General features: G+C 47.2%; 2 protein-coding genes across 2 annotated transcripts; both read right to left on the minus strand.

The window, feature by feature from the left end:
- Nucleotides 1-23: 23 nt before the first annotated feature.
- LOC137896052 (rho family-interacting cell polarization regulator 1-like) lies at nucleotides 24-6,360 on the minus strand. The gene is made up of 14 exons (XM_068741586.1): nucleotides 6,269-6,360; nucleotides 6,111-6,189; nucleotides 5,964-5,987; nucleotides 5,796-5,849; nucleotides 5,058-5,207; nucleotides 4,861-4,924; nucleotides 4,742-4,785; nucleotides 4,539-4,664; nucleotides 4,234-4,382; nucleotides 4,026-4,134; nucleotides 2,690-3,295; nucleotides 2,367-2,602; nucleotides 1,330-1,420; nucleotides 24-1,254 (listed from the first exon to the last, which is right to left on the minus strand). Exons 1-14 carry the CDS (start codon nucleotides 6,358-6,360, stop codon nucleotides 1,144-1,146), a joined length of 1,935 nt encoding a protein of 644 aa, XP_068597687.1. The 3' UTR covers nucleotides 24-1,143.
- Nucleotides 6,361-11,416: 5,056 nt separating this feature from the next.
- On the minus strand, nucleotides 11,417-17,957 carry LOC137909766 (transcriptional repressor CTCF-like). The gene is made up of 13 exons (XM_068754224.1): nucleotides 17,821-17,957; nucleotides 16,094-16,356; nucleotides 15,807-15,986; nucleotides 15,318-15,690; nucleotides 15,009-15,179; nucleotides 14,788-14,921; nucleotides 14,594-14,714; nucleotides 14,352-14,501; nucleotides 14,022-14,182; nucleotides 13,761-13,943; nucleotides 13,521-13,671; nucleotides 12,733-12,879; nucleotides 11,417-12,634 (listed from the first exon to the last, which is right to left on the minus strand). The coding sequence occupies exons 2-13, from the start codon at nucleotides 16,334-16,336 to the stop codon at nucleotides 12,378-12,380; spliced, it is 2,271 nt and encodes a 756-aa protein (XP_068610325.1). The 5' UTR covers nucleotides 16,337-16,356; nucleotides 17,821-17,957; the 3' UTR covers nucleotides 11,417-12,377.
- Between the last annotated feature and the right edge of the window lie 321 nt (nucleotides 17,958-18,278).

Raw genomic sequence — 18,278 nt, forward strand, 5'->3', positions numbered from 1 at the left:
AAGCATTCAGTACAACGCACGAGTTCATTTTGAGGAAGCCTTTATAAAGTCGAAACATTTCTGAACATAAACTTTTGGACATTTCAACACAATTCTTAATATGAAACAGTAAATATCTCTTATTGTGCACACTCTTATGTAATTCAGAAAATAAACGCTTCTCTTTTGCCTTCTCTCTTGGTCGTGGCATTTAAAATCTTACATCTGTCTCTTGAGGCACTTTCTGAATGGACGTGATGCTGAACGAGACTCTAGCGCCCACGTGAGGCAGCTTCAGTGCAGACCCGGCCGCTCCCAGCTTCCACACTTAAACTGATCCGGTTAAGCTTTTATACAGACATGCTGGCTGAAATACAAGTTTACACTGCAAACAGATTTTTAATAAAAAAATTAAAAAAACTGGACCAAAGAAAGATTTACTGCTTTCCTTCAAGCGTTTGTAATATCACCGCTGTTCCTCTTTAATCTGAAGGATTAACGTAACGTCTGCACTCCGTGTGCTTCCCTCTAACGTCTAGCAAGAGAAGATCCCGTTGGTTTTAAGGGTACATTGAAAATAGCTTAAAGTCCAAATAGCAGTAACATTAATCCTCAAACAAAGTCTTTCCCCTCATCTAATACTGCAAATAGCGATCAACAGTTTTCATATCCACAAATACTGATAGTGCTGAAATGTTAGCAATTCCGTTCAGTAAGTGTATGCCTCCCTGATTAAAACACCCACCAGCTTGAATTTAAGAATAATCTCTTAAATTACACAAAATGAGGTCATAATAAAACCAGAACAAGGCCACATGGAGCTGTTCCTGAAATGTTTACATTTTGGCCACTGAATTTCCACAGGACAGAAGCAGTTGAGTGTAAACCAAGTGGCTCCCCACTTCAACCCAGGCAATGTGATGGCGTGCGTGCTGAAACAAACGAGGACGTGGGGGTTCGTCGTTCTTTGTCAGAACAAGGCAAATATGAGCACAAACCCGTCCGTCATGGACGAGCCCGTTTGTCTGGGACGGAAGAGAAACGTCCTCGAGACCTGCAGGGTGAGAGACGGCGGCTGCCAAATGACTGGGACTGGGGGGACGCTCCTCCCGATGACGTGATGAGTCTTAACAGGAAACATTTCTCACATCTGCTGCTGGACGGTCACATGAACAACGGTGGAATCTGACCGACAAACGTCTTCTCACTGTGCCCCTCCTGGTCCTCGGGGATTTCTATCTGACCCAAATCTTGCTCTTCTTCCAAGTTGGACTCCTTTTTGTAAAGAAATTGTTGTTGTTTAAGTTTCTTGCATTTTATATGAACATTATCCTGCATGCTTTTCATTACCTGCGATTCAGAGAAACGGTCTTCATCGGAGTTCCTAAACCCTTCTGGAGCTTCCATTAGGATTTCTAGACCGTCTGCTTCATCGTCATCGCTGCAGAGGGAGACAAAAAGAAGACTGATGTGGACGTTTGGTATCTGAATAGTAGCCCACAACAATATTAACAATGCTAATGCTAATAACAAGCTGGAACTAACTAATTGCATCCAGGGCAAAAGCTCACACTCTGGTGACGTCGCTCAACTCGGATGCAGAATTGAGTTCTACCACGATTACTTTGCTCTGGTCCGTCCACCATGTTCATCAGACTTCGTCTGTATTGTCTCCGGTAAATATCAGCTGCGGCGTCATGACTCCACTCGTCTGTTATCACCTCTAAATATAGATTTTAATATCCTGCATCCAGATTGTTGCAGAATCGGGATCAGACTGAAAGCAGCCGAGCATATCGAGTCATGCCAGCCTTTATTGGGCCTATTTTTTCATGATTATAACGAAACAAAGGTTTATACAAGAGTCCTATAAACCTTTCTAAAAGTAAAGCAGAATCCACATCTGCATACAGATCTGATAATAATGTGACCAACTCCTCAACACCCCGGTCTCAGAACAAACAAACAAACAATCGATTTAGCCCCATTAACTCCAACTTTATGAATAAAACGAGCTCCTGACGATCAACGTTGACGGTAAAACTAGTGGATCTGCAATTGCTCGTAAATGGTCGTAGTCAATCCAGGTCTTCTCTGCTGCACCGACGCATCGTTAATTTTCTTTATTGTCGTCTAGTCTCAGCTTTAAGGGCAATCATTAGAAAATGTCACCATTCTGCTGCTATCCGGTCTATTAATATTTACGACACGAGCAGCAAGAAAGAATCTGAGAAAGAAATGGTTACAGCAGAATAGTGGTTCTGCTGTAACCATGGTTACAGCACCCCTCCGGTCACACATGGAGGGTGCAGAACTATTTCAGATGAAAAGCGTGGTTAAGATTAAATTCATCCGGGCTCTCAACCAATAAAACCAAAGACACTGACCTTCCTCCAGAGTAAAAGATCTCTTCTTCCTTTTCTTCTTCCGTTGCTCTTTCTTCCTCCGTTTTGTTTTGGTTCTCCTCGTGTTGTCTTTTATCCTCCTCCTCGCCATCATCTTGTGGTTCCTCTTTGTCGTTTGCCTCGTCTTCCTCCTCGAGGTCGGCGCAGTTAAGAAAGTCAAAACTTTCGAGGGCCGTCTCTACTTCCTGGGTGAAACTAGAGGAAGCGGGAAAAGGAACCTGCGGAGAGAAGACGCAGAGCCTCAATCGGAGTCAATCCTCACTGCAACACGTCAACAGAAACAGGAAGCGACTGTAGACGCTCACCACCGGAGCCTCCTCTGGCTGCTTTGACTCCTGGACGGACTGAAGTGTCTCTGGTTCTTCAGCGGTTCCGTCCGTTTCTGCTTCTTTCTGCCCAACCTGTGCGGACGAGTCCTCAGAAGAAGCATCATTCACCTCCTCCGATGAAATATATGCCTGTGGGGCGCTGCTTCCAGATAAAGCCGGTCTCTGCGTCAGCGATGCAGGAGGAGCAGAGGAAACGTCGGGGCGGGAGGAGCTGAGGTCTGCTGGGGACTCAGCCGATTGGACAGATGCCCCGTCAGTTCCTGTACAGTCTGGACCGCTCTCAGCTTGGCCGTGAGAGACGGAGGTCTGCAGATGGCCGTTGGGCACCGGATCCACCTGAGAGAAAACCTCCCCGGCTTCCGCCTCGTCCTCCTCTTGGTTGGAGGACAGCGACGGCGTCGAGGCGCTGGACTTGCGCGGCGTGAGAGACATCTGGCTGGTGAGAGTGGTTTGCAGCATGTTGGAGGCCACCAGCCTCTGAGCGTGGTGAGCCAACGCAGGACTGGACGAGTCGTCGGAGGACTCGGAGGAGTTGGACCAGACTGTGCCGTTCTCCATCTCGCCCTGTCGCTTCAGCAGAGACTGCGGGAGACAGACGACAAAACACGGAGTTCATCTCCCGAGTAAACGATCCGTTTTTCTACGTTTGCTATTAGATAATATCCAGAACTACCAGCATGCAAACAATAAAAGCAGCAGATTAATATATATATATGCATATCCTGCTGTTCTGTTGGGCGGAAACAGACAATGCTTTTTACTATTCGGAGCCCGACTGATCAGAAATGAACAAATCATTCAAATGACAAAACCATTGATGTGTAATCACAAAGCAGCTACGACCCAACACAGCAGAGGAACGCTGGTGAGTCGAGTTGTCGTTCGGCTGACTTCCTGTCCGGCCTCCAGCGGCAAACAGCGCTGTCTGCCCTGAGGCTCGCTCTTCGTGCAAGGCGAGGAAGAGGAGGGGACACATTGGAGCTCTACTCGACGACTAATAAACAGCTACAAGGACCACAGCTCCGTTCATACGTGCTGCTGCTGCCACACGTCCCGCTAACACTACCGCCCACTCGCCGCGTGCTAAACGCACCGCTTCCATCGCCACGCCTCCTAACACACATGTCAGCGCTGCCGCTACACACAATGCAGTGGGGCCGCAGCTGAAATAGAACAAGGCGGTGACGTGACAGCAATAAAAACCATCAGTGAGAATGAAAGAAGAGATGCAGGCGTGTGTGTGTGTGTGCGTGTGCGTGTGCGTGATGGAGCTGCAAGTAGGAATAACAATCTCGCTCTCAGTGTCACTCACATAAAACACCTGCTCTCGCATAGAGGGCGTGTCGGGGGGGCTCTGATTGGACAGCAGCCGTTTGGAGACGGTGCTGGTCGACGATGATTGGTCATCCTTATCAAACGGACTGAAAAAGGAAGAAGATCAACGCGAGAAGAAGCAAAAAGAGAAATGAAAAATGGCAGAATAAACGTGCCAACAACGAATGAAAAGGGGAGCTCAGCACCTCCAGGTGACCTCCAAGTTCAGCTTCACCGTCCCAAGGTCGTTGATGTCCACTGCCAGCGTCTGGGGAAGTGGGCAGAAGAGGTCGAGCATTTCACAGGACACACTGCCCACCACCACGTGATTGGCCAGGCTCTTCAGCTCCGTCACCTTGACAACCGAAAGCGGTGCAGAGTTTAGCATCTTTTAAGACGAGGTGCGTAGCGAGATAAAGGCCGCTGAGGAACAGATCGTCTGACTGCAGACACCTTGGAGCTACGCCCCACCCGACCTCGGCGCACATCGTCTGGCTTTGGTTCTCATCACCTTGATGGACAGCAGCTCTGTGACGAGAGGCAGGAAGATGTATTCCTCGCTGTCCCATATCTGCTTGCTGCTCCCTTCCACGCGGCCTCGGAGCCTCCAGCGCTGCCTCCCGTAACGCATTAGCACCTGAAAGGGCATCAAACAGCCAATCTAAGGCTGCGCGCACACACACACACACACACAGAGAGAGTCCACCTACTTACCTCATACTGGTCACCGGCACACAGTCGGGCAAACCCAGCGAGGCCTAAAACGAGGGAAAACACCAAATCAGAGCGGGCGACGAGGCCGGGGGTCCCTGCCGGAGGGGAACTTGACTCACCCTTCATCTTGACATGGAATTCTCCCATCTGGCTTTCTAATTCACTCTCGAGCGAGCACATGTGCTGCAGACGGGCAGATGGCCGGAGTTCAATTATTTAACAGGGATTAGCTTTTAGCAGAATATGCACGCTGCATCGTGAGATGAGCGTAATCCTGAATCCTGGCCACACGCTGGCCTCGGGTCAGCCCACCTACCTCTGTGCATTCCCTGAAGCCCTTGTTGGCTTCACTCAGACTCTCTCTGGCCTCCTTGCTGCCCGTGGCGGAGTTAAAGGCTGCCACCATCTTACTTGCTCCATCCCGCAGTCGCCACTGAATGCAGTACGCGTCGTACAGCTCCTCCACCTGGAAGCGCACGCACCTCACAGATTAACAAATGAAAGCCGAACCCCAAATATTCGCTCGGAGAGAGAAGACCAGGACTATCAGCAGGAACGTCCTTTCATCTACCGTCTTGGTGTTTGGTTGTTTGGAAGTGAGGGAGCAGCGATTGCTAGTCTTACCACAAACGATTCTCTAAATGTTCCAACTAAACCTTTCGGATCTACTTTTGACACGAGACAGAGACTCTCTGGATCCCAAATGCAGAAATGGGAAACGTCCGTTCCTGAGCTTCATAGCAAGCAGATGCCGTTTAAACGTTGTTAGGATCACTCCAACTTCAGCTCCGCTGATTCCTGAGGTAAATATGGCGTCTTTGCTAGGCTGCTGAACGCTGCACTACATTCACGTAGCACTCGCTACTCTGCTGCAAGGTGCCGAGCAGGAAGAATGAATCAAAACCCCAAATTAGTGGGCGGCAAAAGCGAAACAATGAGCTGAGCGACGTCAACAGTCAGGTGATGCATCTCTTTGTGTTTGTCCCTAAAGATAAAACCTTCAAAGGAGTCTATTTAAATGTAAATAAAAATAAAGCATTGAACGCAAACACACCTTGCTGAGATGGAATTCCAAGCGACGCATGAACCTCTCTATCGCTTTCACTTGCTAGGAGAGAAAGAAACAAAGTGTTAAACTGGACAAGCCGAGACGGGACAGACGAGTCGCTCGTCCACCTTTACAAAGTCTTCATGTCCTGCACTCGCTGTGGTGGAAACTCACCTTATCTTGCTCATACAAAGATCCCTGCAAAGGAAGCAAAGTAAGAACAGGCTCATTAGCATCACCGCACGTCAAACTGCCCTCCTGACTGGGGAGAGGAGACACCGGAACGATAGGCAGCGCCGGTTGGACCGGTTCGGCTCTCACCAGGCGGCCGTTCCGCTTGTTTTCTCTGATCTGGTGACCCAGACTGTCCAGTTCGAGCTGATGGACCTGAAGGTACGACCTGTCAACAGAAGCGCCGTCACTGTCACCGCTTGACCTTTGAACTGGACCCCCCCCCCCCCCCCGTGTCGTCTACTCACTGCAATCCTCTGCGTAACGCAGCGTACACTTCATCGAGCCGCTCCGGCTGGGGGGTTTTAGCGGGTGGAAGTTTGGTGGATCCCGTGAACATCCTGCTTCCTTACAAGGCCCGCTTGGCTCAGATCAAACAGTGCTGCGGGAGGGGGGGGGCGAGAGAGAGAGAGAGAGAGAGACGGAACACACGGGGTCATTTCTGATGTCAGCTCGCTCGAGGATCGAGAGCGCGCCGCTGCTCACCTGCTGGGTGGAGAGAGGCGAGCGTGCTCAGACAGACCAGAGGACATGTCCTGTAAATACACAAGAGGGACACATTAAAGGACAACGGCCATTCCTGCTCCCGCTGAAACGTCACTGGAGGAAAGCTTGCTCTGTGAAAAGAGGACACACGGCATTTCTCACTTCCTCCGTCTGACCACATTGTTTGTTAGCAGCGTGGACGTAGCCGCCGCGGTGCCCCCCCCGCCCCCGCCCCCGCCCGACAGCAGTAGGGAGCGCAGCCCTGCTTCCTCCCTCACATCCACAGGAAGTCTCATGGCTGACTCCACACAGGAAGTTCTGCACAGACGTTTGCCCCCGAGAATATATAAAACTATCCTTCCGTGTGTGCCAAGGTGTAAAAGTCGACCCCCCCCCCTCCTCCTCTTCCTCCTCTTCTCCGAGATAAGCCGCAGATTATGTCGGAAAACTAGAGAGAGGGTCACTCCTGAGCTAATCTAGTCACAAAAGAGATTACAGACTTAAAGCACACTAAATCTGTCAAGCAGGATCCGAGCCCACATTTACACAAGCTCCGAGGACGAGCCAGCGAAAGGACAGAGAAAGACATCGGATCGTGACCCGAGGAGAAACGTGCTCCGCCGTAGGAGAAGGGGTCGAGCGTCGCACCTGCTGGAGCAGCGGAGATGTCAATGTACAGATAAAATCACATCAGTGGGGGGGGGGGTCAAGTTAAAGCACTAATAGTAGCTGCACACCGGAAGGTTTAGGGTTATAATGTGGCAAAGGAAAGGCAGCACAAGAGAGAGTCCATCAAAGACCAAACCGCCCACCATTCACAGAACACATGCTCGGATTGGACGTCCACTTTGGATATTCACAGCGGTGAAACACACACACGCACACACGCACACACACACACACACACACACACACACACATGCACAGTTTGCTGTTTATCCTGACATGAGAGATCATTAGCCGGATTATTCCTCTTCACAGAGCAGCGGGAACAAAGACGACTCTGTTTCCAGTCGCCTCACAAGACTGGCGTTTCACACACTCACTGTACGCACAACGCAGCAGCCGTGTTCAGGCTGTTTGGGGCCTGTTTCAGTCAGTCTGCACATAAACAGTCATGCTGACTGAGTCGGGCTGAATAATATTCAGCTCAGACTGATTTGCAATTAAAATACGGTGTTAAAAACTGCCAAAGTGTTCATCTCAAAACTCAACTGGATCAGAGGAATAACTCAAACAGAGAGGAATAACTCAAACGGAGAGGAATAACTCAAACAGAGGAATAACTCAAACAGAGGAATAACTCAAACAGAGGAATAACTCAAACAGGGAGGAATAACTCAAACAGGGAGGAATAACTCAAACAGAGAGGAATAACTCAAACAGAGGAATAACTCAAACAGAGGAATAACTCAAACAGGGAGGAATAACTCAAACAGGGAGGAATAACTCAAACAGAGAGGAATAACTCAAACAGAGGAATAACTCAAACAGAGGAATAACTCAAACAGAGGAATAACTCAAACAGAGAGGAATAACTCAAACAGAGAGGAATAACTCAAACAGAGAGGAATAACTCAAACAGAGGAATAACTCAAACAGAGAGGAATAACTCAAACAGAGGAATAACTCAAACAGAGGAATAACTCAAACACAGGAATAACTCAAATAGATTAAACTGGATAAAATGTGCTTTAAAAAAAAATCAAGAATCTGTAAAACATGTTTTTTCTCTTTTCTTAACAAATTAGTGATCAATCAAATCGATGGACTAATCAATCACCTTATTGGAATGCCGGCATGTTGACAGGTGAGACGTCAACATGAAGGCCTACCGAAGCCTGAGGTGTAAGAACTGGGATTGTTAAACTACATCACGATTCAGATTAATCATAATCGGTACATTCATACGCGATTATTCCATCGATTCACGAAGTAGTTCAGATGAAGGAGTCTGAGCAGATCTAAAGAGGAACGCAGCGTTCATCCACACCGTTGTACGAGGAGGAGGAGGAGGAGGAAGGGGAGGAGGAAGAGGAGGAGGGAGGGGAGGAGGAGGAGGAGATGATGTTACAATACAACGCTACTCCAGATTACCGGATTATCCTAACGGGGCGGACAGGAACACATCACGGATGTGCTCTTCAGCCAAAGATGGAGCTACAACAACAAACTACAAACATGGTTTCGTTCCAGATTTCGTATTCCGTACCCCCCCCCCAATGGAGCTCCTCACAGGCCACACCAAGCCCCCCACCCCCACCCCCGTCCATACCAGGACCCCCAAGGCCGTCTTCCTCTAAAGTATGGGTCCACCGAACCCATAGCAGGCCCCGAACAGCTGGGAAGGGCGGGGGGGGGGGGGGATCAATCACGGGCAGCTGGCGGACATTATACCAGAACGACTTCCCTTCAGGTCGGACTCAGCCCACGTAGAGAGGAACGAAGGATCTTCTTGTTGTGACCTTCGCAGTAAAACGGAAGCCAGCAGGAACCAACCTCTGCTCCGGTGCTTCGGTGCTTCGGCGCTTCGGTGCTTCAGCGTCCGGCACGGACTCTCATCTCCGACGCGCCGCTCCGCGCAGGCTAACAGTTATTCTGGGCGCTGCCCCTGCGCTCCATTTCGCAGTTTTTTTTTTTGGTCCACATTCAAGACAACAGCAGTAATTATGGACTACTTCCTGTCGCGGACTTTCACATTAAAAGCGCTCCGGAAGGGAACCAATATTTGCAGTCACGAGTGAAGTGAAATGTTGATCTTTTGATGAGTTTCTGATATCAGAACTTCCTGACTTCCTTTTCAACATATCCTAACAGGTGACATCATGAAGCTCACTGAGAAACAGCCACGGGTTAGCAAATCCATCCATCTAAAATAAATAAGATTTAGAGTTCTTTTGTAATATTTTGCTTGCTAAATAACGCCACATTATCTTGCATCATAGTTTTTATGTATTAATGACTAATGCATCAAATGTGATAAAAAAAAAAAAAAACATTAAATAAGAAGGTATGTCCAAATTTTTAACTGGTAATATATTTTATTTATTTATTTTTTACAGAAAATATTCAGAACCATCTTAAACTACTGTAATGTGTACATTTATTTTGAAATGTAGTTCGACCAACCGGATACCACGTTTCATGTAGTTGCTGTGGCAACAGGAATGTATCTCAGTCTGTCACTGTTTTCCCGTTGATTCCTTGCGCTTCTCTGACGCCACAGTGAATCAGATGGAAAAACAGACAGGATGTTTCCGAAAGATAGACAGTACCAAAAGTCTCCAAATCCTCAGTAGTCCCCCAGACAGGATGTTTCCGAAAGATAGACAGTACCAAAAGTCTCCAAATCCTCAGTAGTCCCCCAGACAGGATGTTTCCGAAAGATAGACAGTACCAAAAGTCTCCAAATCCTCAGTAGTCCCCCAGACAGGATGTTTCCGAAAGATAGACAGTACCAAAAGTCTCCAAATCCTCAGTAGTCCCCCAGACAGGATGTTTCCGAAAGATAGACAGTACCAAAAGTCTCCAAATCCTCAGTAGTCCCCCAGACAGGATGTTTCTGAAAGATACTGTAACAAAAGTCTCCTAAACCTCAGTAGTCCCCCAGACAGGATGTTTCCGAAAGATAGACAGTACCAAAAGTCTCCTAAACCTCAGTAGTCCCCCAGACAGGATGTTTGCCAAAGATAGACAGCACCAAAAGTCTCCAAATCCTCAGTAGTCCCCCAGACAGGATGTTTTCCAAAGATAGACTGTACCAAAAGTCTCCAAATCCTCAGTAGTCCCCCAGACAGGATGTTCAGATTGATTGATTTATTAAGTTTACTAGCAGTCTGCAGGGAGCGCATGTTGCGTTTTCTCTCTCCGGAGTTCTTCTGACAAAACAGGATGTGCAGCCAAACCGACAGCAGGAATATCATTTATTTATCCTGTGTGGCTGCTACACGACTCCGTGTGTGGATCGATGCATACGTCTTTCAATTCCGTGCAAAAAGGGCGTTTCATACCTGCATGGAATTAAATAATCCGATTTGCGGATAAACGTACTTTCGACAATTTGATTTAACAGTGTTAAGGAACAACTCAAATTCCTTCAGAATGAATATAAAGATGAGGTAACTTTTTGGTATATTATTAACATCTGTTAAGATGTTGACATATAAATTAGAATTTATTTATTTATTTTATGTTTCCGTATTATGTCTTTAGTCTCCAAATATAGATGCTTTTTTAATAAATAAAGCTAAAACGAACTAATTTTTTCCATCAGATAAACTACTACCCACACATGGTTTGCGCCAAACCTCCAATTTATTGCTAATTAAATAATGAAATAAATTTGTTTAAAATTATTTTATATTTACCCTTGCCATAGAAGGGAACTTATTTTCATAATAGTAAGAAATAAAAATACATAAATATTGAGTAATTATCCTATTTGCACAACAAATTCTACTTTACGTAACGATGGTAACGTTACTGACGAGTCGACAAACCCGTTTGCTGTTACATCAGTCGTATGAAATGAACAGTTTAAATTAACTCGGGATTTCTTGCCACAGGTGGACTTGAAATTGTCCCTTAATTACAGAACACAGTAATTAAACTATATTATACAGACAGTATACATGTCTGTCCCCAGTATGGAAGCTGTGTACATAAAACACACAAAAAACTACTGCAGATTAATTCCACTCAGCATGAACCTAAACTACATTTATGAACACAGGACGGGTTGAAAAGAAAACATGAAACATGTCAATCTGTCCCCTCCCATTATTCCCCCCATCGCTGCATTTAGGTATCAAACTACGCTAGCGTGGCCGAGGCATCGGTAAAATCACACAGAACACCGAGAGCGTCGCCCCAGTTCGTTCTTCAGACATACAAATGAGTGAAACGCTTAATCAAGTCATCCATTTAATAAAATATATTTGCAAGCAAATTACACAGTCATTTCTGCGTTAGCACTCGGGCATTTCTTAGCTAATTTTGATATTTCAAGCAGACCCTTTGAAAAACCACTAAACTCATATCTACCTTGGCCAAACAAGACTGACATCCATAACCAGGTCATTACAGCTTCAGATACAAACATTTGTCTCATCTACTTTTTATTGGTTGTCGTCAAACCCAGTCTCGTCTGCCACAGTTGCTAAAATCATCCAAGCCGCTATGTAGCGCTGCCAATGGTACAAATAGGAAAATATTACCCCCAAAGTGGAATGGCTACACAAAAGAACAAACATCGGTCTTTCCTTGAACTCCCCCAGTGACAAAGTTTAGTACATATACATCGTCTGGGTGAGTTATGGAAAGGAATATCAGAAACTGTCTAGTCAGATATTAAAATCTAGATTAAAATGGATTTAAGAAACTTAAAAAAATCTTAATGTGCCTGTGATTAATGGCAGTAATATCTCCCTGAAAGTCGTCCTCGCATTTCTTTCAAGACATTTTTCTTTTCAAACTGAGAGGTACTTTGAGCTCTCCAGTGAGGATATTGATTGGAAATGCGGCAATAAAGTAAAGCAGTATCTAAATCATTGATACACTCCCATCTATTTAAAGGTTAACCCAATGACACATTTAGAGAATGGAAAATTAAAATGGGCTTAGAGAAAAGCAATACAAAAAGGGTCTTCATCTAGTGAGGATCCAAACAAAGGCAACGATGACAGAAGGAAGAACCTGCTAAAAGCCATTTTCATTTTTCCCCCAGTCTTTCATCGAAACATGATTTTCTTTTTAAAAATGAAATCTTAAATTACACCGGCGAAGATTATGTCTAGGATGAAAAGGTCATACAAAATTTTCATTCAGAAACAAAACGTGACGCGTCAGTTTACGGGTTGAGCGTTGTATCCATCACCGGTCCATCATGCTGAGGATCATCTCAGGGGTAAGGTCCCCATTCGGCCCCTCGGACACCTGCACCTCCTCTGCTGTCCCCTCCTCCTGGGACAACGGCTCCGCTTCATCGGTCGACTTGCCCCCGCCAACCACCACCTCCTCTACGGCGCCCTCGTCTTCCTCGTGCTCGGCTTCGTCCTCCTCCTTCACGATTATGTCATCCACCTTTCCAGTGGCCTCGTCCTTCACGCGAAGAATAGCAGCTGCTGCTGCTGAGAGCGAGTCGGCAACAAATCCTGTTTACTCCAGACAACAGTTTAATAAAAAGGAAACCGCGGCGGCATTTCAGCCACGTAGGCCTGACACTTACCTTCTGGCTTGATCTTTGGGGGGCGTCCCCGTTTCCTTTTGACTGGGGGCTCCACAGGGGCTGGAATAGGAACAACTGGTGGGGCCTGTTCCACCTCAATCTCACTTAACACCTCGTCTTCCTCCTCCGCTTCCTCCTGGTCAGCCTCTACACATGTGGAGTTAAGAGCATCAGCAGATAGATCTTTAATTTATAACTTCCTACAAGGTACGTGAAAGAGCACGTTTGAACCCTTGTAAATGATGTCGAGCAGAGCTGCCAGCCCAGTAATATAATCTGGCAGTAAATGGAATGACCTCACCAAAATAAAGATTAGAAAAGCATTGCCTGATCCGAAAAGCCGTGGCTTCTGTTGGCACTCAGATGGCCGTTGACATTCTTTAAAAGGCTACACTAAACGGTTCGTCGTTCACCTTCACGGTCCAGGAGAACCCCCCCTGGGGTGTGGTGCATCAGGGTTCTAAATGAAGCTGTGCATCAAACAAAAGCAACTGTGTGATGTCATTATGCGATGGACCAAAACCTCCGCGTGTCCATCTCACCACCATCGGTGTGTATTCTGAGCAGCGGCTTGGTTAGTGTGACAACAGGTGACCTCAAAGCTGAAATCATGTCATAGATACGTCCAAACTAAGTCATTGCATCATTCTAATGATCCATATACACTAAAAAAAGTTAACGTGAAATTGTTTTACTTACAAGATTAAAAAATAAAAGGTGACCTCCGACCCATTGGCATATTATACAGTGCACAAGGTAACTGCTACCAAGGCGAACATGTAAAGCACCTGTGTCATCATCTTCGTCGTCGTCATCATCATCCTTTCTGGTCTGCATCTTCCTCTTCCTCCCCCGGCGTCCCTTCTTAGGTGTGGGCGTTCCATTTTCGTCTTCGACGACCTCGCCCGTGCAATTATCAGTGTGGCGCAGCATGGTGTTCTTTGAAGCACACGCATAACAATTATCCCCCGGCGACCCCACCGGAGAGTAAAACAACGGGGCGGCGCAAACGCGGCGCCCGGTCCTACCCGGCGAGTGAACGTCTTGCTGCACTTGCCGCAGACGAAGGCCGTCGGGACGAAGCTGGGATCGTGGTAGCGCTTGAAGTGCATGTCCAGAAGCTGTTTCTGCCGAAACGTTTTCTCACACTGGCTGCAGGAAAAGGGCTTCTCCCCGGTGTGCGTACGCTTGTGCATGATCATGTGACGCTCCTGGGCCACACAAAAGGTCATTTAGCACACGATCAAACGAAGGCGGCGGAAGCGTCTCCCTCTCCGCTCGACACGCACCTGTCTGCAGCAGTAGTCGCACTGCTCACACTTAAAACGCTTCTCGTTTTTGTGAGTCTTCTGGTGTTGGATGAGAGCGTAGCGCTCGTGAAACACAGCGTCGCAGTAGCGGCATCTCTTCCCGGTCTCAATGAACGAGTGTTGCTTTCTCAAGTGAACGCCTGGAAAAACACAAACAGAGGTTTAAAAATGGCGTAAAGTATTTTAACGCAGCATCTCTCGCATCCACGGCTTATAGGAACAAATGAAAAGTCTTCCCAGCACATATTCTACTACACCCGATCACTTTAAAGACGGGTTAAAACAAAACAAGGATAAGCCACAACGAACCGAGGTCACTCTTGCGTGCGATGACGGTATCACAGTGTGGACAATGGAACTTGGCCACATTCTCAGTGTGTTTCTGCAGAATATGCATCTTCATGGTGCCGCTCTGGGTGAACCGGGCGTGGCAGATGTAGCATTCGTACGGCTTCTCGCCTGCGGCAAAACACAATGTTGCTCTTGACGTGACACTTCTCAAACAGGTGCGTGAACGCTTTTCACCAGGTAGAAGGTTCAAGCGTACTTACCCGAGTGTGTCCTCATGTGTCTTTTCAGCTTGTACGTGTCCCTGCTAGCATAGCTGCACAGACTGCACTGAAAGGGCCGCTCCCCGGTGTGGGAGCGAATGTGTCTTTTCAGCTTACTTACCTACAAAAAGAGCAGAAGGAAGCTTAAAACATGACCTTTTTTCCAGCGAGACGTAATCGATCATATATCTTGCCTCCACACTGCAGTAGTCACACATGGAGCACTTGAAGGGCTTCTCATGCGTGTGTTTATAGCGACGATGACGCACCAATTCACCACTGGTCACAAACGCCATGTCACAATCTGTGCATTTATGTGGCCGAGTGCCTAAACAAATGGAAGACATTTCAATAATTCACTAATCCTTTCATTAAAACCTTTCAAATCGAGTATAAATGCTGCTCTCTGAAGTACCAGTGTGCGTATTAAGGTGGTTCCTCAACAGCGTGACTGTTCGAAACGCCCGTCCACACAAGTGGCATTTGTGTGGCCTCTCGTCCGTGTGGCTCTTCATGTGCCGGTCCAAGTTGGAGCGCCTTGGACAGGTGTAGCTGCACAGCTCACACTGGAAAGTCTTCTTCACACCTGGACACACAGGGAAGGGGACACTATGGGCTTTCAATTCATCACATGTAAAAACCACGTCAGGGTTTTTGGTTAATAGGAGCCCACAGTATAAAATATAAAATATGTGTATCTGGAGTTTAAAGGCTGAAGCGAAACCTTTTTTCTTGATCTTGGTTGGCTTTGGTGGCTTCATGTTCCCCACGACTTTCTCTGCGTTGACCTCTGACAGCAGCCCCTCCTGTTGCTCTTCTTCAAAGTCGTACACGGAGACGTCCATGTCACGGTCCCCCTCCCCGTATCGCAGGCGGCTCTTCTTTCCCTTCTTTCCTTTACGGAGAGTGGTGATGGGTTGGTAGTCTGGGTCCTTGGTCCACTCTGGGTCTTCTTGCTGAGGCACAGGGGCTTCCTCTTCTACCACCTCTTCCTCCTCCTCCTCCTCTCCCCTTGTTCCTTGAAGCTCCTCGTGTGCTGCCTGGAGCTCCTCCTGCTCTACAGTCTCCACTTCACCATTGGCGCCCACTTTTACCACCTTGAAAAAAAAACAAGAAGAACTGCGTTATGGCAAAAGTACATACGTTTGCCCAAGAATGCAAAACTGGGGACATGAGAAGGTCTGAAGCCGAAGAACCCAGAGTCGCCGCTCACCTGAAAGCCCTCGGGCAAAGGAAGGGTGTGGCAGATAACCGGCTCTGCTTCCTTGTCCGCAGTCGATCCATCAACGTAAGTGGCGTGGAGCGCCTCGACAGCCGACGCGACGGGGACCTGAACTAGCTGGAGTTGCCCAAGCCCCAGCGCGGCGCCCGTCTGCTCTTCCATGTTCACCACCTGCGATAAAAGAGACTTCCATGTGATCAAATGCCAAAATTTGTTTTACAACCAAAAAACAAGAACTAACAAGCAAAACTTTAGCGTAGGCCGAGTTTTATTCTAACCTGTAGAGTGATGATCTGACCCTCGTCTCCCCCGGTAACAGTCACCGTGCCGCCGCCATCCAACACCTCCGTCTTCATCTGCAGCAGAGTCGGGTCGAGTGCCCCCATCACCATCATCTCCACGTTGCCGGCCACTTCCCCCTCCGCTGTTATCGCTGTCCCCTGTATCATGGTCTCCCCGCCTTCTGACAGGACTTTTCCATCAGCCTCAGCGGTGTCCATGGAAACGACTTCACCCTCCATGGCGATGGCCAAACAACACCCTAAATATAGAGGACATGTATTAAAAACTGAGGCAGTTGTAGTGTGACTTTATGTCCTAACAAAGAACATTTATAATCAACTCAGAGGAATAGCAGCAAAGCGAAAGACAATGGAGTCACACGGCTCAAGACTAACAGACAGAAAGAGCAGCGGCCCGCGCACAAACTGTAGGATCCTGCTCATGATGTCACACATTACAGAGTTTAGGAGTATGACAATTATTTTCAGTACAGCACTTTATCTTTGTTCGTGTACATTGCATGTGTATGAGTATTTGTACATGCTGCACTTCAATGTTTTATGTGTTCATAAGAAAATAATAAAAATACTTGAAAAGAAATAAATAAAATCTGTTCCATCCATTTATCGACCACAAAATGTGCCGTCGCAATGAGCTTTCTTCGACCCCCCACGTCCGCATTTTAAAGGAGATTTACGCAGTTTTCTAGTCATTTCAAACGATCATGCGGAGGGTTATCCTGAGACACACCCAACTACTTTTCATTGATAATTACTTTCAACATAAATGTAATTACCGGTTCCTACCGGCAGTGGATAATCTCAACAACTGGACCGTATTTTTAAACTTTATTGATATAACTTTATGGTTGGCGAATCTGCATATTAGGGTGACTGTAGGACTATCAGATAGCTGGAGTAGCTTCACTTCAACATTTAGTTTTAGCTAAAGCTAAGGGAGGGGTCCAAATCTGTCCTGTATGGAAGAATCTAAACAAATTATCGTTTGTAGTTGTGACAGTAGAATTTCTTTCCATTACATAATTACATATAAATGTTTATCCAACTGCACATCAGCTAAAGCCAGGGCAGAGTAACCAGGGTCAGGCTGAAACCACTGTAAGTGGATAAAAGTGAGGCTAACTTCTAAAAAAGCAGTCCTTGAAGCCTCCTTGCGCTAGCATGTGTTGCTTTAACGTTGATAATGGGTCCGTTTACCGAACTGTACATCAAACAAAAAAATAATCTTATCACTCGTACGCGCGTGTTAAGAAAGCCAACTTATTTTTATGTCGTAGTTAAGTCGCAGTTCATCGACCCTGAAAAGCGATACTTTGATTCGAGCTACTCCGAAAGCAGCTGCGTGTTGTTGGCTAACGTTAAGTCAACTCGGAGGCGCCAGTACGACCGAAAACAGGAAACAAAGGGCACGGATAAAATGGAGGACAGGCCCGAACAAATCTAAAACAGAAATACGCAGAAATGCAACCATCTCCGTTCGAATCCCTCGAAATATGTGCCGTAGGGCAACAAATTGCCCAACTGAGACCGGGAGTTACAATTTATAGACGGATTGAGTGCATTTTGGACAACGATAGAGGGAGACAAACACCCCCCACCAGCCAGCCGCCTGGCCGGTGAGCCCTACCGTGACACCTAGAGGCCGTCGACAGCTCCTACAAAAACGTTTCCGCGTCCAGCGGCAAAGCGAGCGCTTCACTCACTCTTGGCTTCTTCCTTTCGCCGTTATATTCGCTTTGGAGTCAGGCGTCCGCGGTCGCTCTGCCCCCCCCTCCGCAGCGACCGTCCGCAGAGTCGAGCACCGGACTAATAATTTTCTCCCGCTTAGCGAGACTGGGCCCAACACAAAATGGCGGGCCGCGCGCGCTATCGCGGCTGCGCAAACACGTTTCCCGAGAGAGAAAGGGGCGTGGTCTGGAAGCGTTCGTGGAAGATGGGCGCCAGATTCGAATTATCGTGTGGGCGTGGTATCCGGTAGCAACGTTGTTAATAATCGATCATAGAACTCATAATAATAGGGTTATTGAATATTAGTCCAGTGAGGAGGCACCGATTACGTTCGCCCAAGAGCGACTTGCAGAATTCAAATGACTTTGAGTTATTGTTAAATCGATATTGGGTGGTTATCAGTAGAATTCACATTCACGCCATCTTCAATTTT

This window comes from Brachionichthys hirsutus, chromosome 1, assembly GCF_040956055.1.
Source record: "Brachionichthys hirsutus isolate HB-005 chromosome 1, CSIRO-AGI_Bhir_v1, whole genome shotgun sequence".
NCBI lineage: Eukaryota > Metazoa > Chordata > Actinopteri > Lophiiformes > Brachionichthyidae > Brachionichthys > Brachionichthys hirsutus.